At 42.4% G+C, this 24,088-nt stretch overlaps 1 protein-coding gene across 2 annotated transcripts in view; it reads right to left on the bottom strand.

Annotated features, from left to right (window-relative positions):
- Positions 1 to 16,416: 16,416 nt before the first annotated feature.
- MAP2K6 (mitogen-activated protein kinase kinase 6) overlaps positions 16,417 to 24,088 on the bottom strand; it is a 50,029-nt gene continuing 42,357 nt past the window's right edge. For both annotated transcript variants that reach the window (XM_073682527.1, XM_073682528.1), the window contains 3 exons: positions 22,912 to 23,051; positions 20,299 to 20,344; positions 16,417 to 19,249 (listed from right to left, as the gene is read on the bottom strand). In XM_073682527.1, the coding sequence (XP_073538628.1) occupies positions 19,172 to 19,249; positions 20,299 to 20,344; positions 22,912 to 23,051 (264 nt within the window). In that variant the 3' untranslated portion in view covers positions 16,417 to 19,171. The remainder of the gene's footprint in view (positions 19,250 to 20,298; positions 20,345 to 22,911; positions 23,052 to 24,088) is intronic.

The following is a 24,088-nucleotide window of genomic DNA, read 5'->3' as shown; positions in this document are numbered from 1 at the left end:
AGACATGCATGCTCAGTCAAGCTGAGTGTGCAAGAGTGCATGATTTGGGAAGGGTGTGGGTTGAAAGAATAACCTTTGGCCACCAGATATATAAATTAGATGGGAAGAGTAAGTGCAACATAGAAAAATATTGGTGTTAACTGCAGAATTTCTGATTCTGAGTGAACTAAGGCTTTAAGGTTCTTTGGATTGTTATAATGGACACCCACTAGAGCATTTTTATTATTTCAGATAACGTCTAATCACTTTGCATAATATAAAAAGCCGGTGCATGTAAGATGTTCTTATTTCTTGCTTTGTTTTTTTATTTCATAATCATCTCCGCACAAATCCTACAACAGCCTGGATACACAAAAGCTTTCATCTGTAATCTTGTTTAGTTTCAATAAATTTAGCTTTTTCTTTTGACATTGACAGCAGCTTTGATAGCAAATTTTAATTACTCCGACCAGAAGGGTGAGCCTGGAGGTGTGCCACTTGCACACAGATTGCCGCTCATTTTTATATTTTATTGTAAGTGTAACCTACGGGACTTTATTAGGTCTTACGTTGTTGACAATCCAGACTGAACATACATGCTTAAAACCCCTGAATCTAACTACTTCAACGGTGTTATGGTGGGTACACCACCTTCGTGCCAGGGTTGACAAAATTGTTTTTTTCGGACAGCTTCTCAACTTTCTTAAGAACACATTAGAAAACCAAGACAAATCTGTGACGCTAAGTCACTTCTCGTGGACATGCCGTGAGTCGGGATAGTCGATAAGTCCGAGGTCAATAGGCAGGAGGGTATGTTATAAACAGAGGGCAGAAGCAAAGTTGTAGTCTGGTAATGGTCCGTGGTCAAAATACCAGGAGGATAACGGATCAGAGCAAAGGGGTTAATCAGACAGATAATCAGAACGAGGTCCAAGGTCAGGCACCGATAGGTCAATGAGCAAAATACAAGGCACAGAGTAAACCAACCCCACTTAGCTGAAGCTACGGCTGACAGCTCTCTGGCAGTGCCATCTCAGTTAAATAGCTGAGCAATTATGGGAACTGAGAGCACCTGACGAGAGCTCAGCACCTACTGGTCTCAGATTGGATGGCCAAGCTGTCAATCAAAACACAAGCCGCTCATCAAGCCACTGCAGCAGACTGGACAACTGAGCTGTCAATCACTGCACAGACAGCTCAGCACACCCCTGCACCAGACTAGACAACTGAGCTGTCAATCACTGCACAGACAGCTCAGCACCGAGGGGTGGAATCGTTGCAAAATCTTTAAGATTTTAAAAGGGAATCTATCAGTAGGATCCACCATCCAAAGCAGGCTATATGGCCATGCAGGTTATAGAAAGTTGAATAAAATGATACCTTGATATCTGCGATCTGATGTCTTATCCCAGAGAAATCCACATTTTTCTTAATATGCAAATGAGCTGAGATATAAGGGCCGGACATAGATCTCCCTGAGAATCTGCCTCCAAGGCTTATTTTATATGAAAGGGGGCGATACCAGTGTGAGACATGTATTGACTGACAGTCTGCTCTCCTGGTCTACATGTCTCACATTGGTAACACCCCCGTCATAAAATAATCTCTGGAGGCAGATTGTTAGGGAGATCAATGTCCGGCCTAAAGATCATAACACTTAATTTACATATTAAGAAAAACATGGATTTCTCTGGAATAAGATATCGGATCACAGATATCAAGTTATCATTTTATGCAACTTTCTATGACCTGCATGCCTATATAGATGGGTAAGGAGAGTGGATGCTACTGGTAGATTTAATTATGATAATTACAGTCAAAATAATCTGTGCAATTTTCTCTAACTTCAAAAAAGAAATCACGGACACATCAAATTTTGGTTGTTTGTTGTTTTTTTACAGATAGTGGAAAAAATGCCCTATTTTTACAGACTGTCCAGGAATTATTGGACTCCAGGCAACCCAATTTCTTACTCCGGACAGTGTCAGGGGAGAGACCCATATCAAAATGCTAATTGCCTACTTTCCATCTAGCCAAAAATATCCCTCGTCTCTATGATCACCTTCCTCTTGGACCCTGAGAAATTGCAGATTGAGGTGGCGTAATTTGTTGAGAATGGGCAAAAATGTAAAATTCATTTACCAATAGTTTGGTGGTAATACCTTCTGAAAAGGGAATTTGTTATATACAAGTGCTTCTCACTAAATTAGAATATCATCAAAAAGTTAATTTATTTCAGTTCTTCAATCCAAAAAGTGAAACTCATATATTATATAGAGTCATTACAAACAGAGTGATCTATTTCAAGTGTTTATTTCTGTTAATGTTGATGATTATGGCTTACAGCCAATGAAAACACAAAAGTCATTATCTCAGTAAATTAGAATAATTAACAAAAAACACCTGCAAATGCTTCCAAAGCATTTAAAAAGGTCCTTTAGTCTGTTTCAGTAGGCTCCACAATCATCGGGAAGACTGCTGACGATAGATGTCAAGAAGGCAGTCATTGACACACTCCGGAAGGAAGGTAAGCCACAAAAGGTCATTGCTAAAGAAGCTGGCTGTTCACAGAGTGCTGTATTCAAGCATAATAGTGGAAAGTTGAGTGGAAGGAGAAAATGTGGTAGGAAAAGGTGCACAAGCAGCCGGGATAACTGCAGCCTTGAAAGGATTGTTAAGAAAAGGCCATTCAAAAATTTGGGGGAGATTCACAAGGAGTAGACTACTGCTGGAGTCATTGTTTCAAGAGCCACCACACACAGACATATCCAGGACATGGGCTACAAGTGTCGCATTCCTTGTGTCAAGCCACTCATGACCAATAGACAACGCCAGAGGCGTCTTCCCTGGGCCAAGGAGGAAAAGACCTGAACTGTTGCTCAGTGGTCCAAGGTGTTGTTTTCAGATGAAAGTAAATTTTGCATTTCATTTGGAAATCAAGGTCCCAGAGTCTGGAGGAAGAGTGGAGAGGCCACAATCCAAGCTGCTTGAGGTCTAGTGTGAAGTTTCCACAATCAGTGATGGTTTCGAGAGCCATGTCATCTGCTGGTGTAGGTCCACTGTGTTTTATCAAGACCAAAGTCAGCGCAGCTGTCTATCAGGAAATTTTAGAGCACTTCATGCTTCCCTCTGCCGACAAGTTTTTTGGAGATGCAATTTCATTCTCCAGCAGGACTTGGCACCTGTCCACACTCCCAAAAGTACCAATACCTGGTTTAAAAACAACAGTATCTCTGTGCTTAATTGGCCAGCAAACTCGCCTGACCTTAACCCCATAGAGAATCTATGGGGTATTGTCAAGAGGAAGATGAGAGACACCAGACCCAACAATGCAGACGAGCTGAAGGCTGCTATCAAAGCAACCCTGGGCTTCCATAACACCTCAGCAGTGCCACAGGCTGATCGCCTCCATGCCACACCACATTGATGCAGTAATTGATGCAAAAGGAGCCCCGACCAAGTATTGAGTGCATTTACTGAACAAACATTTCAGTAGGCCAACATTTCCAATTTTAAAAACATTTTTCAAGCTGTTCTTATAAAGTATTCTAATTTACTGAGATAATGATTTTTGTGTTTGCATTGGCTGTAAGTCATAATCATCAACATTAACAGAAATAAACACTTGAAAACTTTTTGTATTGAAGAGCTGAAATAAATTAACTTTTTGATGATATTCTAATTTAGTGAGAATCACTTGTAACTATAACCAATGTGTTAATTAGAATAATCAGATCTGTTGGATTTTAACATTAAATCTGATTGGATCCTTTTGTATGTCGTCCCTCTGCTCGTATGCCCAGACACGCAATAATTCCACACCTTGCAAACGTTTTAAGTCTTCTCCATCAGTCAACCACCACTAGCTCCTCTCCTTCACCTCCCATGTTAACATCTTCTGACTTGACTTTCACTTTTTTAGGGGTATTGTAGGATAGCCGTCCAGCTTCGCATGAAACAAATGGCTGGATAGAACAGATTATTGAGGCTGGTCACTTTTCTTTTTGGGGCAAATGGTCTTTAAACTTGCAACACAGGCATTCCAGTTAGTCCATCTTGCTGGTCTTACATCTTCGGTTCTTTAAAGCTGTCTCTACCCATATATAACTGTTTGATTGGCTAATAACTATTCCTCTCAAATTTTTCCCGTCCATACACGTGCATTCTTGTTTCGAGAGGGTGTGCATCTGTTTTCAGTTGAGAGAAGAGAGTCATACACCACCCAGCTTTGGAAGCGACTTAGCTCTAGAGATTAAAAGATCAAACATCTTGAAACTCAACATACCAGATCTTACCACCTAACCCACATATGCCAAATGAAAGTCAGCCTAACAACTCATAAGTCTAATGTGCCACCTTAACATCCTCCTTTGTTGCATGAAAACTACTACCACCAAGCCAACGATGTACCCTTGTGACACCAGTACCCAACTTGATATGACTTTCAACGTCTTTTACTAGAGTTACTCCAGACCAGGGGTTGACTACTCTTCTCACATAGGGTTTGAGCTCACCAATAACCAAAATTTCCACCTTGCAGTGAATCATCTAATCCATTGGCCCAAATGTAGCCTTAAACAATGCATTTGACAGCATTGCATAACCTCACTGCTCATTATTCACAGCTTTTAGAAAGACAATACTCATTTGTCAGAGATTCATGATTACCTAATCTTTAAATCAACAACGCTTTGTAGTAAAACCGAAAAATGTGACTAGAAAACAATTGCATTTAAGCTGTTGAGTCATGTACAGATGAATACGTTAGGTAATGTACTTATTCCTAGAAAAGAGACATCAATTTGTGAAATTCATTATCTAAAATGTTCTCCTGTTAAAAGATATTGGCATGATGCCTCTGTTGACTGGATCGGACAGTAGAGTTGCTCATCGAAAAAGGGTCTGGCCTGCACCGCACAGAGTATATTAAAGACTTCTCCCCATTAAATGATGACTCAAAGTAGCTGGCACTGAGAGGGCCTAGTGTGAAACATAGCATGCTGTAAGTTCTTTCCATCAAAAATCTGAATTATATGTACAGAAGACAGAACTTCCCATGAGACTTTTTCCATCAGCATGGCCAAGAGCCTTATAATTGGACCAACAACAGGGCTTTTGAATCCCCAACTAATTACTTCTTCAGGATCTGCAACCTGTGGAACTCCAACTGCTGCAAAAGTACCACTTCCTCTGCTGGCAGCCTTTAGTCCAACATATGTAGAGGCAATGAGTATCTGTCCAAAGTAGTAGCCCTGGGCTCTAGTCTGGCCAGTGCAACATCTGCATGATGATAGAAAGAGGACCTTTCATGACTTTTCACATTTTAAATTGGCTACATCTGTATGACCAGGAAGTGATAATAGAAAAGCGAAGACACCAGCTCACATGTAAGGGAGGTTTTCCATGATGGGGGTGGTGCAGAGACTCCAGTCCAGATCCTGAGTGATAAGGAACGTGGAAAAGCAAGGAAGAGGATCCAGTAACTAAAAAACTAGGGTAAGTTAAAACATCACGTTTATTAGGACATTAAAACCAGAGGAATCTTAAAAACATAATGAAATAAAAATGAGGAAAAACACCAGATCTACTTGTTTTGAGCAACAAGCCTCAGGACTGAGTCAGGACTAAGAGTTTGTTTCTCAGAACACGTACACCCGGTGTTTTTCCTCATGTTTCATTCACTAGGTTTTTACTATTCTCTTGTGTGATGAAACAGCTTCTTATCTTAATAAGTCAGATGTCTAGATTTGTTAAGCCAAGAGAAATACACTATTGTGTTTGTGTTGACATGTGAATGTATGTGTATTTCTGTGGCTGGTCAAGAAGGACATACTATTATGTGTATAAGCCTGAATGTTGACTTCTCTTTAAGTCTGGAAACAATAATGTTTGTTAATATGTTAATTACATATTATACTAAAGCCAGCTAGATGTTGATTTACCAGAGCACCCTGCTATACTAACTATGTAATTTGATTAAATGCTCAAACAATGAGCCCTGTGGAATAATACCCTCCCTAACTCTTGACCTGTGGATGTGTGCTTGAAAGATCAATTGTAACTATTTAAGGGACATATGCCTCTGTAGCAGTCAGAATTGAAAGAGAGAATCAAAGAGCAGTCAGACTCTTCAGGACATCAGCTTGGTAGCATGGCTTTATCCAGAGAGACACTACAGGATGACAGCGAAAGGAACCATAGCCCGGGCTGGAAAGATACAGAACTGCTCCATTGACCATTGCTGAACTCTGACAATTTGAAGAATTCAGTTTGGGACAAATCAGGTCACCTGGCCACATATCTCACGACTCTAATCCCGGCAGGCACCATCTCATGTATTTGCTGGGACTGTTCTATGTTATTGATTGCTGGTGGTTCAATAAAGTATTGCCACACTGTTTTACCCTCACCCTGTGCTGTCTGACTAGTATTATGCCCACCGAAAACCCAATGTCTTCACACCTTGGTTTTAATGTCCTAATAAACGCAATGTTTCAACTTACCCTAATTTTACGGTTGACCAGATAGTATCGGGAGTGAAGATTACTCAGCAGAATCACTTGAAACTAATGAAGTCTCATGAGACCACGCTGAAAATGTTTTGTTTTTCTCTTGGGGAATATTCTGTATTTCCCACCTCTGTCTCATCTGCTACTTATAATTGGCCAGCATCAGAGAGGGGGGAAAAAAAGTACACACCCCCTGAGAAGAATCGGTTATTGTTCATATGCAAATTTTATCCTCTATCACATGAATTTTACAAGCTAATATCTCAAGAATGAAGAGATTTATTAGAAAATGGGAAAAAAAAACACGTTACGCAGAGTCTCAGCCCCTCTCAGGTTTAAAAAGTAAAAAGTCACGAAAAGTCTTCTTTACTGTGTTACCTGGGTTTGCGTATGTTTTGCTTTCTCCTAGGGATGAGTGAATTGTAATTGTTTTCTTATAATACAAAACAAAATTCCACAAAATCTAGAAATGTAACTGTCTACCCCACAAAGTTTGCACTTTACACTTGTCAAAGTTTGCCTTCGTACATGCCACATCAATACATCGCCCTGATGCAGATGCTATTATTTTGCACATATACCTACATAGCATTCCTTACTACGTTATTCTTAGGATTTGCATTTTGTGGACATTTAAGTGTGCATGTCTATTTGTGCACACCTATTTTACAATTTTATAATTTGACAATCGTACATGTCACAGATATATTGCAGCCTACTGCCACATTTTGCTTTTTGTACATGTACCCACCCTACTTTGTATTTATAGATACGTCCATTTTGGCAGGAGTTGAATAATTGGGTTTGAAAAGATTCTCAAAAGTTAATTCTAGTGTTGTACAAAATGTATAGTTTAAACGCAAAAATGGCAATGGTAGTGTAAAAGAAAAAAATATATATACCATAGATAAGAATATGGGAGCTACTAGCAGAAGTACCTACCAGGGGTCCAGGCAGTAGTACTACCAAATGCAAGTCACAATCAGCCTCCAGCAAGTGTATTAGTGCCGAGGAAGCAGGGGGCATTGTGGAATATATGGCACATCTGTGGCGCCCTGCTGTGCACTGGTGCCACAGATCCTAGAGGGGTGCATGGACGGATTCCTCCACAAGAGGCCCTCATAGCATTCACATACCTCCACCTTCCACCTCAGACCAGCAGAGGGAGCCCGTTAGGGATATAAAAAGGGAAGGTGGAGCTAGGCAGTGCAGTCTAGAGAACAGTTTCCTCAGGGGACAGAGGTAGTTCCAGTCCCTCTAGAGAGAGTTCAGACTCATAAAGCTCAGTCAGTGAGCCCAAGGCGTGCCGACGCCATAAGAGCGGTGAAGAGTAGCGAGGCCTACTGCCAGTGTGAAGCCTAGTGAGGGCCCTGAGCGGTCAAAGGCAAGTGGAGTAAGCGAGCTACTTAGGGGGCAGAGGAGCTTAACCAGCTCACCCCACAACCATTTACCGGACACCGGGTCCGTGTCTGCAAGGATCTCTAGGACCAGCAGAAACTACCGGAACCCCTGACGAACTACATGTCCCAGGAACACCTAAAGCTGATTGTTATACCAAGGTCAGAAGTCACTGAGGCCCAAGAGACCATGGAGTGTGAACTCCAACAGAAGGCCCTACCACCAGGTCAGCCGGTGCAAGACAGAGACCAAGTTAGGCCTAGCTTCAGGCAGGTCATAAACTTATCAGGAAAAGGCAAGAAACAGGAGGCCCCACACCCGCTCACTGGGGAGAGTCCTGAAATGCACCCTTCACCCTACAGTGCCCTGGCTCGTGCCTGAAACACCACCAGTAAAGGTACTGAAGTGAACTGTTGTGAGTGTGCCTATTCTTCCTCTGACCCGGCTGGGTCCCCTCTGTCCTGCAGCCCCGCTCCACCTGTGGGGAGCCGCACCAACTAAGCTGCCTGACCATCGGCCTCAGAGGACTGTAGCAGCCCTGGTGATCCTCACCAGACACCACGGGTGGTGTCACGAACTTTCCCCTTTCCCGTACACCTTTTCCCCCATTATCCCTTGCTTTTAAGAGTGACCCCAGGGTAGGGCCCCGGGAGCCGGCCACCGCGGCTTCCCCCAAAACCAACAACAAGGCCCGGGCACCAAGTGCGTCCCCATCCCCTGGGCGCGTCACATCACTCATTTCATTCTCACTAGGATGATGTTACCTCTGACAGTGACAGCATCAGTTTTAGTCAATGTTCTACACAACGATTTACCTGATCGGAAAATGACTAAAATGGATAAATAACATGAAAACTTGGTCAGTGCAGTTATTAAATGCGCTGTTTACTTTCCAGTTACCATCCGTTTCTATGGTGAGGTCACTTTGACATCACTACTATTGTATTAAGCAGCTTGAAAGGGGATAAAGTCCTAGGAGACCTCAGATCATTAAACACGTATTTTAAGGGCAAATCGAGACTTTGCAGTATTGTTATTTTCGGTGAATCTATTTGCTGTAAATAAAAGTCTTTGGAAAAGTTCATCGAACCTAATGAACTTGAATTTCAAAAGATTCAAATCATCTCCAGTTCAAATATGTATACATGAGAGTCAGGATTTAGTAAATCATTTTTACTTCTGGAGACAACGTAAAAACTAGAAAGTCTGTTGGGTCTTCTTACTTCTAAATGAGGTGTTCACAATTCCAGTAATTATTTGGCGTCTCCTCCCAATTTCCATCCACTCTTTCAAATATCTGTCCCAATGATTTGATTCTTTTCATGATGTCTCCAAAATGAGATATAACCATCATATAGTTATTTTAGCATCAATTGAAAGGCATGTCTTGTTTTGGTCAAAGATTAACATATTAGTGATGAATTTGAAATCCCACAAACAATGAAAAGGGGGTTTTAAGACTTTCCCTGCCCCATTCGTATTTCTGTTTTGACTTGATATCATTACTTCATCACGGAAATACATTTTGAATATAGAGATTTTTACAGGATTGAGATTATTATCAAGGACCAAAATCAATGTTGTTCATGATCAAAATTTGTAGAACTAGGGTCTACAGGTCATGGTTTATGCCCTGGTTCAAGATATAAACTCATCTTAGAAGTCTACCATGTTTGCACAAATGAGAACATACAAAAAAAACCTGACCTAACCGAGTTAGAACCATAGACCAGCTTCATGTTTGGTTGACTGAAGTATCCAAAATTTAGAATATTCCTTATCTTGAAATATTCAATAAGGCTTATCTGGTTTCTTTAAGATATCTTTCCCTATGAAATTTCGTAAGAGACAAGTCAAGTTCTTCTAAAATTCCCAGTGACCACATCAGACATCCCAAAGCATTGAAACATATACGTCAAAAGATAACAGCTTCAGACTTGGTATTTTGGATTCTCTTTAAAATGATTCATATATTTCCCCATTATGTTAAATCACCATGATAAAGACATTTTCCAGGTTATTTCTGTTTTTGGGATGTTGTCAGTGTGATTGATGATGCCTTCCCTCTTAACGTCAATTGTGAGCAAATAAAAACACAATGGAACAAACAGAAATTGGAAAACAATGAAGTCACAACTCGTTTTTATTGAGAAGCAAAACAAAAGTACCATAATTTCCCACTACATTTATAGATTTGATATGCCAGGAACATAAAATTAATTGCAAACAGGTTCCGGCTGATTGTGTGTATTACTATTGAATATAGAGAAAAATATCCTGGATAACACTGCTACTGCTTACATTGAAGAGAGCAGGATGCTGATCAGAATACCATGGAAATTATAAAAAAATATATACTTTATTGAATTGTTAGATTTGACGGATCTGTTAGTTTGGCATCTACCGCCGCTGCTATATCCGCTCATATTTATTCTTCAATGCTCCTCTGGCAAGTTCCAACTTGAAGTTCTGCTGGATCTACGTGGAAAATCTGCTTTACACTTCCTGTACACTGTAGCGCCAACGAGCTGATCTGTGGGAGTGCTGGAAGTTGGGCCACCCACAATCTGATAATGACCTTTCATAAGAATGTATAATGTTCAGCCAATAAGAACTGGTCTAGGGGACCTTAAAGACTCTTTGGTAAGCTACAAAATGATGTTCTGGCCATGCTGGACCTATTTGGGCAGTTCTCATACTTGTGGTTCCATTAAAGACAAGCAAATTATGGGTTGGACAATTTTTTTTTTTTTTTTTTTACCAATGAATGCCAACATCGGTAGCCAATCCCCACCAATCTGATATTGTTGAGATAAAAGACCGTATAAGATTCAGTTAGTAAGAATTTGACCTTGCTGGACCTACTGGATAGTTCCAGTTCACTGTAGCTTGTCAAGCTGATAAGTAGGAGAGTTGAACCTCCATAACTAACTATTATACGATCTTATGAAGGATCGATGGATTGCAAAGAACTGGTCTTAGGAACCTTGATGTCCCTTTGACAAGCTATAAAGACCACATTGGACCTACTTGGCCAATCAATTTTCATATATCAGGTTAACAAGCCAGATTGTTTTTTTTCCCCCACCAATGGATGCCAAGATAAGATGGGATGGCTGCAGTCCACCTCTACCAATCTGATATTGATGACCTATTGGATCGTATAGTATGCAGTTACTAAGAACTGGTCTTGAACCTTGATGTCCCTCTGGCAAGATACAATGTGGAGTTCTGACTTTGCTGGACAATCTGTTTTAAAATTGTGGGTTTGCCAATTTTTCACCAATGGATGCAAACAATCCCGAAGAGCTAAAGATATGGCAAAAGTGTCTAACTTTCCCCAAGCAACATTCTCTATTCGAGTTTGAGCCATGTTTTGATTTCAACGATCGTAGTCCTCTACTTTACCAACTGTTGATCACCATAGGAAAATATTATTCAGTACACCTAAAATGGTGCAAAAATATTGGCCCAAAAGGTGCAACTTAAAGCTCCAGGGAATCAACCACTTGAATCATGGGCTACTTGGTTCTCTTCCTTTTTGGCATCCTCCGTTTGCACTAGGTTCATGGTTCGAGATTGACCTCTGCGCCCCCCTGCATGGCTTAACTGAGAAAATACAAAACTTAACCCCTCTTTAATGAAACGTATACTTCAAGTGGGGGATGGGGGGAGGTCACTTATGTCTTGGAACACCCAATAAAAACATTCCCCACCATGGACAGCAGACAGGTTAGCAGCGGTTTACTTGGCAAACTGGGGATAAAAATATTAAAAAAAAAAAAAAAACACAAAACAAAAAAAAACGCAACTTTGCCAAAAAGATCCTGATAGACTGCAGCAGTCTGTCAGGAAAGCCTAAATCCAGACTAGAAAAATAAATATTTACTCATTGAAAGAAGTCTTTGTGGTCATCAGCGAGAAATGTGCAAACACGTATTTATTTTATCTGGACAGAGTCGTCGCTGACATTTCTTGTTGAGAACCCTGGTAAAAAAAAACATTTGTGAAAGAGCGGAAATGTTTTATTAAAATGCCAGAAAAGGAGGTGCTCCACTTACACATGGACTAGTCTACAAATACACTCTAGATCAGGGGTGGGCAATTAATTTTCCCGAGGGGCCACATGAGAGACCGTGACTGTTGGGGAGGGCCGAACCAATAGGCTGAAATGAATTCTGCTCAATATTAATATTAACATGAGCATGAGCCCCACACAGACTCCCCATGTCCAGCATGAGCCCCACACAGCCCCCCCATGTCCAGCATGAGCCCCACACAGCCCCCCCATGTCCAGCATGAGCCCCACACAGCCCCCCCAAGTCCAGCATGAGCCCCACACAGCCCCCCCAAGTCCAGCATGAGCCCCACACAGCCCCCCCATGTCCAGCATGAGCCCCACACAGCCCCTCCCGTGTCCAGCATGAGCACCACACAGCTCTCCCGTGTCCACCATGAGCTCCACACAGCCCCCCATGTCCAGCATGAGCCCCACACAGCCCCCCATGTCCAGCATGAGCCCCACACAGCCCTCCGGTGTCCAGCATGAGCCATAGACAGCCCCCCATGTCTAGCATCAGCCCCACACAGCCTCCCATGTCCAGCATGAGCCCCACACAGCCCTCCCATGTCCAGTATGTGCCCCACAGAGTCCTCCCGTGTCCAGCATGAGCACCACACAGCTCTCCTGTGTCCACCATGAGCCCCACACAGCCCCCTATGTCCAGCATGAGCCCCACACAGCCCTCCCGTGTCCAGCATGAGCCATACACAGCCCCCCATGTCCAGCATGAGCCCCACACAGCCCTCCCATGTCCAGCATGTGCACCACCCACCCCCCCATGTCCAGTATGAGAGCTCGAGAGCCTCCTCATGTCCAGCATGACAGCCCTTCCAAGTGTCCAGCATTAAAGCCCCCCCTGTGTCCAGCCTGACAGCCCCCCCTGTGTCCAGCCTGACAGCCCTCCCTAGTGTCCAGCATGAGAGCCCCCCTGTGTCCAGCATGACAACCCTCCCTAGTGTCCAGCATGAGAGCCCCCCTATGTCCAGCATGAGAGCCCCCCCTGCGTCCAGCATGAGAGCCCCCCCTGCGTCCAGCATGAGAGCCCCCCCTGCGTCCAGCATGAGAGCCCCCCCTGCGTCCAGCATGAGAGCCCCCCCTGCGTCCAGCATGAGAGCCCCCCCTGCGTCCAGCATGAGAGCACCCCCTGCGTCCAGCATGAGAGCCCCCCTGCGTCCAGCATGACAGCCCCCCCTGTGTCCAGCATGACAGCCCCCCCTGTGTCCAGCATGACAGCCCTCCCTGTGTCCAGCATGAGAGTCCCCCCTGTGTCCAGCATGAGAGCCCCCCCTGTGTCCAGCATGAGAGCCCCCCCTGTGTCCAGCATGAGAGCCCCCCTGTGTCCAGCATGAGAGCCCCCCCTGTGTCCAGCATGAGAGCCCCCCCTGTGTCCAGCATGAGAGCCCCCTGCGTCCAGCATGAGACCCCCCTGCGTCCAGCATGAGAGCCCCCCTGCGTCCAGCATGAGAGCCCCCCGTGTCCAGCATGACAGCCCTCCCTGTGTCCAGCATGACAGCCCTCCCTGTGTCCAGCATGACAGCCCTCCGTGTCCAGCATGAGAGCCCCCCACTATGTCCAGCATGAGAGCGCCCCACTATGTACAGCATGAGAGCCCCCCTGTGTCCAGCATGAGAGCCCCCCCTGTGTCCAGCATTAAAGCATCTCTTGTGTCCAGCATTAAAGCCCCCCTGTGTCCAGCATCAAAGCAAAGCCGTCCCTGTGTCCAGCATTAAAGCCCCCCCTGTGTCCAGCATATACTTACTTCACTCCCCGTTTCCCTACGCTCCTGTCTCTGATGCACTGACTCTCCACAGTGTGCAGGCTGATGCCATTGTGTCAGCTGTTTCTAACGCTGATTGGTGGAAGAGGGAAGTGGCGGCCCCTCCTCCACCAATGCATTCACCGCGGATTGAGACCACGGATTGAGACAGCGGTGACGGTGTGCAGGCGGGCAGTGACGGCGAGCGGTGCAGTGCGGCCCGTGGGCCACTGTTATCAGCCCTTCGGCTGTCTCGGTCCGCGGGCCGGACTGGAACAGCCAGAGGGCCAGATGTGGCCCGCGGGCCGCACGTTGCCCAGATCTGCTCTAGATCCTGTCATAAACCAGATGACCAGATGTATTAACCTTCTTAAACAAAAAAAAAAAAAGGTCACAGTCTGGAAATGTCTTATAAGCAAAAAAGGTAAGCTTTTTCAAAAACAAAATTTTTGAAGAAATAAAAACAAAAAATTGGAGCCTGTGGATAAAAGGTACACATTTTAGGAAATTTACCGGTTGCATTTAGCACCTATAAATATTTGGGGGCTTTTCTGGTCTTTATGACCCATTGTTGGTATGGAAGGGGTGTGTCCTACTCTGGGCAACCCTACGATCAGCTGATCGGCGCACTGATCAATGAATGGTACTGCAAGTTCTCCTTTACCATTCAGTTCCACTACACAATGTATAGAGCTGTCCCACTTCCAATACGCCATGGCTCCATCATTTAGCTGATTGATGGATGTTCCCCATCTGATATAGAAGATGTATCCTAAGATCTTATGATATACCTTGCATGAACAACTCAATATTGGTGCGCGCTCATCTTGCTGGACTTTTCTGACTGAAATCTCCCAAATTATAGGCGGTTCGGCAGCCACGATGTCTCACAGTATCTATACAGGAGGACCTCTCCAGCCTTGCATGACACAGAAAACCCATTGATCTGTAGGGAAATTAAATGGTTTCGGTGATCACGGGGGGGATCCCAGCAAAGACAAACTTTCTGATCAGCCAATTGTCAAGGGACAATACACATACGATGGCAGTTGCCTGAAAGTTTGCCAGCCATCTCAGCAGACTCCCCAGAACACAGGCCGTTCGGCTGAGAGCTCCTGTGTGCTCTATGGGAATGCCGCCGCTTATCTCTGGGAGAACAATGCAATAGTCCAAAATCAGACATGCCTGATCGACATCTCTCCTGACCATCAGTCGGCTGGTGCCCGCATACACATTAGACCGTCACCCGAACCTATAGATATTTGTGGGTTCGGCTGACTTAAAAGTCTAATGTGTATGGCCAGCTTAAGGTCGGTTTCACAGACAAAGTACCGGCCGCGGTATCCTAACCAGGATTTAACAACCTCATGACTTATGGGTTAAGAGACCCACGACTAGCCTATATTCATACCATGAAATCGACCTAACAAGTAGGGATTTCCATAAGCAAAAAATAACCTTTAAGACATTTCATGAGCACCAATATGTGGCTGGCATCACATGGGCAATTCAATCTTTATTTTCTTACTCTGCTGTCACTAAAATGGAACATTGTTTCATGTCGGCACCAATGCACGATGGTTCAGTGGTTAGCACTGCAGCCTTGCAGTGCTGGGGTCCTGGGTTCTATTCCCACCAAGGACAACATCTGCAAGGAGTTTGTATGTTCTCCCCGTGTTTACGTGGGTTTCCTCCGGGTTCTCCGGTTTCCTCCCACACTCCAAAGACATGCTGATAGGGAATTTAGATTGTGAGCCCTAATGGGGGCAGTGATGAAGATATCTGTAAAGCCATGTGATAATTAATGGCGCTATAATAAGCAAAATAAATGTATGGGGATTTTGTGACATTAGTATTGATCGTTCTGGGTATTTTGCCTGGAAACACAAGATTGTTTTAAGATTATAACCAGGGTGAGTTTTGGCGGCAGAGATGACCCTTATGAGTCAATGGAGTCGGGAACTGGTCAGGAATGGGTCAGGAACTGCTTGGTAGTTTCCATTAAAAAAAAAACCTAAAAGGCCCAATTCAATATTGCATTTGCTCCTCTTTTTTTTACTAGTTTTTGCTATTTTTTTCACCTGTTTTTCATTTGCAATTTGTCTTTAAATTTTTGCCTTTTATGAAGTCTATTTTGTTCGCCTGTTTTTTTTTTGTTAAGTTATTTTGGGTGAGGGTTAAGAGTTCCCAGAGGTTTTCAACTGATTAATCAAATAGTGACTTAATTAAAAAGTTGACATTTCCTTTTGATCAAATGTCGTCGTCGCCCCCCCCCCCCTCCCCCGATCCTGGAGTGATTTTATGCACACTTGAAATTTTTGCAAAAATTTTTGCAACGTTTGAGCAGAACATGCTACTTTTTGCATTAAAAGGTTAAAAGGCAAAAATAGAGAGAATAGAGAGCATGCAACCTTTTGAAGAATTTAGTACAAAACAGTCAAAAAGTCGAGGGGGCAGTTGTTTTTTTGGACTGAAATAATGGTCAGTTCAGGCATTGTGGTCTGCATCTGGACCATGGAGTACGCCCGTCTGAATCCAGGAATAAAAGGAGTTATCTGTTCCGCCTAGTTTCACACCTGTCGATTATGCGCACGTTGTACTGTCACTTCTGATCTGGATTTATTTTATTTTTTTTTTATTAATGTACAATTATTTTAAATAGGATTTATCCGGGTCTGTCCACATAAATAAAAACACAAACTCAAACTTGGTTTCACATTAAAAAATATAATTGATATGCAAGACATTTCATTGGATTGGAAATAAAACAGTAATTATTTCCTGTTGTGTACATTGTTTTTTTTTTTTTTTTATTTCTGACATGGCACAACCCTGCAGTATTCACCACTGTAAGATCCATACATTTCATCATGGCCAGAATGATCATGACCTATTTAATCAAGCCCTTCAGTAATAGAAAACACTACTTATCTGTCATGGATACCATGACCCCCAGTAACCCCTTGCAATGCATTGTATGGCGCTCTTTTTTAAGAAGAAAAAAAATGGGGTGGGGGCAAGAGTACAGGAAAAATAAAAATAAAATACAGTAATTGTATAATGCTGCACAGAATTTTTTTTTAAAAATTACGGTAATTCAAGTAGGAAAAAATAGCTCCTAAGATACTGTTGTAAGCAAGGGGCTAAAAAAATAGAAAAAAAATATTTAGGCCCTTTAAAAACCACACACACAAAAAAAAAGTTGAGTTCATTCTTTAAAAAAAAAAAAATCTCATCCGTTGTGGGTAGGGTATAACCGCACACCACAGATTTTCTGCAGAAATATCTGCGAATGGAGGAAAAAAAAAAAAAAAAGTTCTATTCAACCAAATAGGGCGATTTTTGGTGGCAAGCAAGTGGATTTCTGCAAACCTCCGTGAGAGAAATTCAGAAAATCTCTCCCAAAGTACACCCTTAAAAGGGGGATGATATTTATGTCACATCCACAGGATTTGGAGAACAGGGGCCTCATTACATACCATTGTCAGGGAAGAGGAGGCTGCGCATGTTCAGCTTTCTCCGTTCATTTGCATGGAAATTCCAAAAGTAGCATGTTTGGAAACAGCTGCGCATGCGCAGATGCCTCTACATTCCTGCCGGAGGGCTCCAGTCTTGAGATACAGGCCCCAGCGATGGGAGCCATAAAAGTCATTGGCAGGAGTAATCCTTTGATGACACTGCTGCAATGCAAGCACCTGTATTTTAAGCAACCCTTAGACTAGTTCTGCACCTCAGAAAGCCGGCTGTGCATGTGCAGCTCTCCTCATTCATTTCCTGATTGCTCAACAATGTTCACAAACCCCCATATAAGGGAATGGAAAAAGCAGCCACCTATCTATCCAAGGCGGAGGGGCTCCAGTCTTGAGATCGATCTGTTTCCCAGCTGTGGGAGCGAGAATAACCCTTTTACTGGAACCCCAATACTTTGCAAGACCGAATTTGCACAAAGGCTCCTTGGACAAACCGTGGACTAATTAACTGCGCATGCACAGTTCTCTTCATTCATTTCTATGGGCGTTCAAAAATTGCTGAGCAGTCACTCAATTTTTGGTACTCTTACACAAGGGAATGGGAGAAGCTGCGCATGTGCAGCTGCCTCTCCATTCCTGGCAGAGGGCTCCAGGTGGGAGCCATAAATGTTTTAACCCTTTAAAGGGTAGGGTATTCACGAGGGCTCTTTCAGCAACCTAAGAACTGGTTCTACACGTCGGAAAGGTGACTGCGCATGCACGGCTCACTTCATTCATTTCTATGGGCGTTCCAAAAATGACTGAGCAGACGTGCAATCTCTTTGGAACTTTCATTCGGGTGAATAAAAAAAAAAAAACCCCAAAAAAACCTGCGCATGCGTGCATATTTCCTTTAATTTCCTTATTGCCGACTCAATGCATTGCAAGTCCCTGTGTCTGCAGGAGGGCTCCTTTAGCGACCTATGGACTAGTTCTATACATCCTGAGGATTTAATTGTACAGAGAGGGTACGGATTCGGCTTTTAGTACCAGTCGCCAATACAAAAAAATAAACCTGCCCCAATATGACTCTGCGAGACAGATTTTCCTCTGTAGTATACACATATATATATGCAGAAATTCATCTTTTTAAATTATGCCCCGAGACGGTCCTCCATTAATAACCTCAGACAGCATTATTCTAGTGTATTTTTAGCCTCCAGCCCTTTACTGAGACCATGGAAGCCAGAAGTGACTCATCTAGTCTCGGCCCGGCCAGCATAAAATCATCATTATGTCAAATCTAACTACTTGGCCTTAAAAATGAAACACATTAGATTTAAAAAAAAAAAAAAAAAAAGTAATAATATATATATTATATAGGAGGACGACGTTTTCTCCCCACACACAACCACTCCATAATTATCATTTAAAAATGTGGGGGAAAAGGAATTTTTTTAAATATTTAAAAAGGAAAAAAAAATAAAAATAAAATGTTTTCACCCTTTCACCAGCAAAACCCTATAAATATTTGCCACCGTACTTTACCCAGATCACGCACTCTTCTTCCTCTCAAACGTAGACAAATCCAAAAAAATAGAAATAAAAAAAAAAAAAAAAAATCAAATAGAGAAAAAAAAAAAAAATCTAGTAGCACCTAGAACCAAAAAAAGAAAAAAAAAAAAAAACTAAAAATTGCTATAAAACCCATACGGCAGCAAATGGGTAAAAAAAAAAAATTAAAAATATATATATATATAATTTCCTCCCATTCCGGTAAAACGCATCAGTGAAACTCCTGCACCGCCAAAGAGGCGGCTGTGACGGCGCAGGGGTTAGACGTTTGCAATTAAAAAGGCCGTCAGAAACAATATGGAGTCCAGTTTTCCCAGTCCCGTGATTCGTTTCTATGGGATATTCAAGCAGCCGCGTTCAGCCGCCCCACGTCCTGCAGGAAGAGAAGTCCGTGCCTAGGATTAGAGAAAGGGAAGGGGGAGGGGGGATCCTTCGCAGCCGTTTATTCTCCCAGAATGAGTTTGACGAAGGACGCCACATCAGTGTTCTTGGATTCATGCAGCGTAAAGAACGGGTGTTGCTGCAGAGAAAGCATAAAAATAAATAAATAAAACAAAAAAAAAATTGCAAGATATGTTCCTTTGTTATTCCTCCTGGAAATTCCCTCTCTATAAGCCATGTCTAAGGACACAGCCTATTGACAAAGGGAATGGTGGCATGCAATTGCCATTTCTGTGACATTTCCAGGAAGAATATCAGAGGACCAATGAAAACTTAAGAATCCATGCAGAACACAAATATTTAATAAAACAAGCTATTCTCCATTAAATAACTATTCTAAATTTTTTTTTTTTATATATAAGATTGCATTGTGCCGTTCCTCCGTTGCTCCTCCAGGAAATGACAATTGGATGTTACCACTCGCTATTGTCAATAGGCCGTACAGTGCTGACTCTGATTGGACAGACTTATAGTGGTCAGGAACATACTTTATGACTGGACGGACAGCTAGACGTAACTACTAGGCTATTCAATCAGTGCCAACACTGTAGGAACATAGCCTACTGACAAAGTGGAATGGGAATGTCCAATTGTCCGTTCAGTCATACATTTCCAGGAGGAATAATGGAGGAACAGTACAATGCAAACTTAATCTCATGCACTGGAAAGGTTACGTCTTACAATACAGGCATGTCTGGGAAGTGGACAGGTTGTCTTAAAAGGTGTTTGCTGGTAAATATTAATGAAAGCACAAGTTCAACTTGCAGCTTTTTTATTTATGTTGCAACTTTTGTCATTTTTAAGGAATATTTGCAAACCGTTTTGGCTCAGCAGATTCTACGCCGATTAGTCACCATGGTAACAGTACAAAAGAAATCAGCCGGAATACTGAATGTATATTAGCAAGGAGAAAGATTCCAGGGACTATGACTGCAGAGTCTGTAATCATATAATTCTGCATAGGAGCTGTATACACAAAACGGTATTTTTATTTATTTTAACTCCACTTCTGCCCATTTGCTTTATTTTCTTTTATTCCCCAGGCTCTCCAACTGATCTGAAGAAAATTTCAATTTGGGACTTTGCCTTTATATAGGGTTAGGGAAATCAGTGGTCATCAATACTTACCATAAGCTCGGCGTAAGTCGGACGCTCTTCGGAATTCTTCTTCAAGCTGTAAACAAAAAAACCCCAAAAGTTTATATAGTACTCATGTTAGGAAAAACATCTACCAAGCACATGGACATGGTGGACATGGCTCAACACCCCAACCGCACTGAGAACCCCAAGGGGACCGCTTCTTCTTACTCAGTTGTAAGTTCAAGAAACACCCCTGAATTATTTATCCGTATAATTGGTAATAAGAGTCTGATTGCGGGGGTTAAGTTAATCACAAAAAAACTGTCCGGCGTCCCCCTTTAAAATGGTGCAGCGGCCGAGCATGCTTGCTGCCACTCCATTCCAAGTCTACAAGACCAATAGACTGACAATTTTGAGAAAACCCCCTTAAAGAGGACCTGTAACCAGATGAAAATGACCAGTTTTGGCTTTTATCTAATTCCTGCTGCTCCTGTGATCATACCTTTTTTTTTTGGGTTTATATCCACCATACAGTTCCAAAGATATGGGCCTGTTTAATTTATTGCTAATTTTTATTGTCTTTTCCAAGGGAACATGGCTCACAGGATCCTCAGGGGTGTGACTTTAGGCTGCTCTGCACAATTATCCTGTGAGCAACGAGCCTGAAAAGACCATAAAAAGTAGCACTAAATAAGGCCTGTATCCTGGGAACTGTATGGCAGTTTATAAATTAATAAAAAAAAGGAATACTCAGGGGGTAAGAGGGAATAAAATTACAACAAAAACTGGACACATGACCTAGTGGCAGGTCAGATTTAAAATTGACAATTTGTCCAAAAAAAATGGTTGTCCAGTGGATTCAAGGCAGCATTCATCTCAGCTCAAGGACCACAGGACAATAAGTCAACAACGTTCTAGGAGTCCATGTGTGACCCCCTCCTCTATAAGCAATAAGGAGTTACCTGTTGGCCAATCCTAACCCCCTCCCATACACCAGCTCAGCTCAGCTCAGCTGCAACAGTGTAAAGGCTGATACCTGACAACTCTGGCTGCGACTTAGCTCCCTGGCACACAATGACCAGTATGTTGAAATCTTGTGGGGGCACTCTGCATGCAGTTTCAGGAAATTGTCAGGTTCGCCCAACAATTGGACTTGTATGGCCAATTTTTAATACAAATTAACGATTGTCTGCGGGATGGTTAAGAAATGCAAAAACAGAAGACAACTTCTTCGTAAGTGATCACACCCCGAAACAGGACAGCAGCAGAGGTCAGAGGCACATCCTCTGGATTGGAGTTACTCGTCCTTCGTCAGGACGCTTCCTGTGATTGCTTCCGGCCCAGTGATCATGGGGAAACTTTTCAGACAGACAATAGCAAGACAGGTTGCATCAGACACAGCCAGTAAAACGTGAGCTGTTCTACTAATAAAAGAAAGGCCTGTGGAAATCCTGAAACCTAAAGGGGAAACTACCAGATATACTTTTCCTGCTTCTGCCTAGTAGTAAACACATTGCTCATATTTACGGTATAAAAGGATATGGACATTTTTTGTTTACTTATATACATGTATTTTTGGCGAAAAATTATCTTCCATTAAATATTTTGCCTCCTATAGCCACTGTGGTGCACTTTCTAATGCTGGCTGCAGAATGAGTTAACTGAGAATCCATTAGTGAGCTCCTTCTAGAATTTACAGCTCCTCCCTTCTGACCTCCTTTCAGCTGATTTACGACCAAACTGAACTGAAATGTTTCATAATAAATCAGATGAGAGGAGCATAGGAAAAAGACTATAGGAGTAATATTGCGTTCGCAAGACGGCAATTTCAGTCAGTTTAAAAAAAAAAAAAAAAAAAAAAAAAACACATCACAGCACTCCGCAGGCCAATGTTTTAACGTCTTTCGATCAGGCGGTAAAGACGACTTTGTTTTGTTTTTCCCGCGGACAGAATATCTGTACAAAAAAAGCCAGCAATAGACTCTGCAAAGGCTACAGAGGGTGAATGGGGAAATGGTAAATGAAACGCAAGTGGAAAAATTGTCGTTAGCCAGATATATAAGCATCTAAGTGAAAAATGGTTATACATAAATCTATATATACACAGACCGAGTCTTTTTATCTGGTTTCAGGTGTGATTTTCATTTTGCCCACACTTGTTACTTGCCACAGGCGAGTTTGAACGAGCATCACATGCTTGAAACAAAGTTGTTTACCCACAATTTTGGAAAGGCGACAACAATTTTGCCGAGAGCCCTGGGTCCCTGTCTGCCCTCATGTTGCTATGTCAGTCTGGGACTTACTGGTTGCTAGGGACTTGCTGATGGTAGTAACTTTGAATGGCTCCATGTGTTAATCGGCTCAAATATTCATAGTTGCTAAAAGCTCATCATAATGTTGGCAGCAAGTCCCTAGCAACCAGTCTGTCTCAGACTGGCCTTATTAATCAGATTATCATAACTGTAGATAGAGAGTGGGTGAAAGGCTGCCTGAGACCAGCAGAGGGCGACTCTACAAGTGAAATTCACTCCTTGCTTTGTACAGGGGACCTATAAAATTCCCCTTTGATTCTTTTAAAAGGGAGCCCGTCGCCATCTTTTTCCTTTCCGTCTCTATTCATACTGCGGTCTTATAAGAACAACAACTCCCATTATCACTCACCACTTTGAGGTAAAGTCAACAAAATCTGCAGAAAACTTGTCTGATGGCAGCTGTGGAGATGGCTCCTCCACCACCTGTTTGAGTTGCTGGAAAGGAGTTCCCCAGGAATCGTAAGGAAACCGCAGGATGGCCAGCTCAATCTGCAAGAGAATGATGACATCGCGAGCGGACATCAGGGACAAGTGATAACGTAACAGAACACAACCAGCTGGCGTCTTATCTATAGATCTTTTAGCCTATATTTACTGATAGTCTGTGTGACGGCACAAGGAATCCAGAGGGAAAGTGATCAGAACCAAGAAGCGCAGGCTGCAATCAACCTCCAGGGCCACCGCTGAGACCAAGGAGTAGAAACTGTGCTGCTCTGCTGCCACCATGTGGCGACAAGCTGAACTCGCACATTTACTGAAAGTCTCCAAATCCTCTATTAGCAAATAGTGCTAATATAATATAGAATAAAAAGGGATTACAGAGATTGCAAATTTATCATGGGAAGTTTTTAATTTTTTCTTAATGATTTACTACTTTTACTAAAAAAAAAAAAAAAAAAACACACACCAGTCATATTTGTCCCTGTATATTAATGAGCCATAACTTTTTTTTTTTCTTTTCATGTCATTCACCACGCATTATAAATAATGTCGTCATTTTATCTTTCCAAATCGTAACATCTATTTTTTTCATTTCGGCACACTTTTTTCCCCTCCCTTCAAGTACCATAACCTATTATTATTTTTATTTTTTTCATATCCACAAGAGGGCTTGTTTTTTTGCAAGATGAATTGTTGATTTTATAGACAAATCATTTTACCATATAATGTACTAAAAACAGAAAAAGATACAAGTGAGGTGAAAATATGTTTATCATTTTTACTCCTTTTTTTGTATTCAGAAAAAGGGGATGGTAGAAACTTATATTTTTCATTTTTTTTTTATTACTATGTATTTTATTTTTTAGTTCTCTTAGGGGACTGAACCTGTGAATATTTCAGTTTTGCAGGATATAGCAGAAATGACAATCTCCTACGAAGCCCAGCCGGTGATGGGACTACATGGGAGTAAAGAGATGGTGGAGCAGTATGACTGACGTGATGATCATCGTGTGCCAATGGGTGTCACATGGTTGTGGCACTTAAATGCTGCTGTCAAAAATTTACAGTGGCATTTAAGTGGTTAA

The sequence above is a fragment of the Phyllobates terribilis genome, unplaced genomic scaffold (genome assembly GCF_046119375.1).
Source record: "Phyllobates terribilis strain yellow unplaced genomic scaffold, ASM4611937v1 Scaffold_5__5_contigs__length_657084704, whole genome shotgun sequence".
In the NCBI taxonomy this organism is placed as follows: domain Eukaryota; kingdom Metazoa; phylum Chordata; class Amphibia; order Anura; family Dendrobatidae; genus Phyllobates; species Phyllobates terribilis.
Note: the sequence above shows the minus strand (reverse complement) of the source record. Positions and strands in the feature narration are given on the sequence as shown.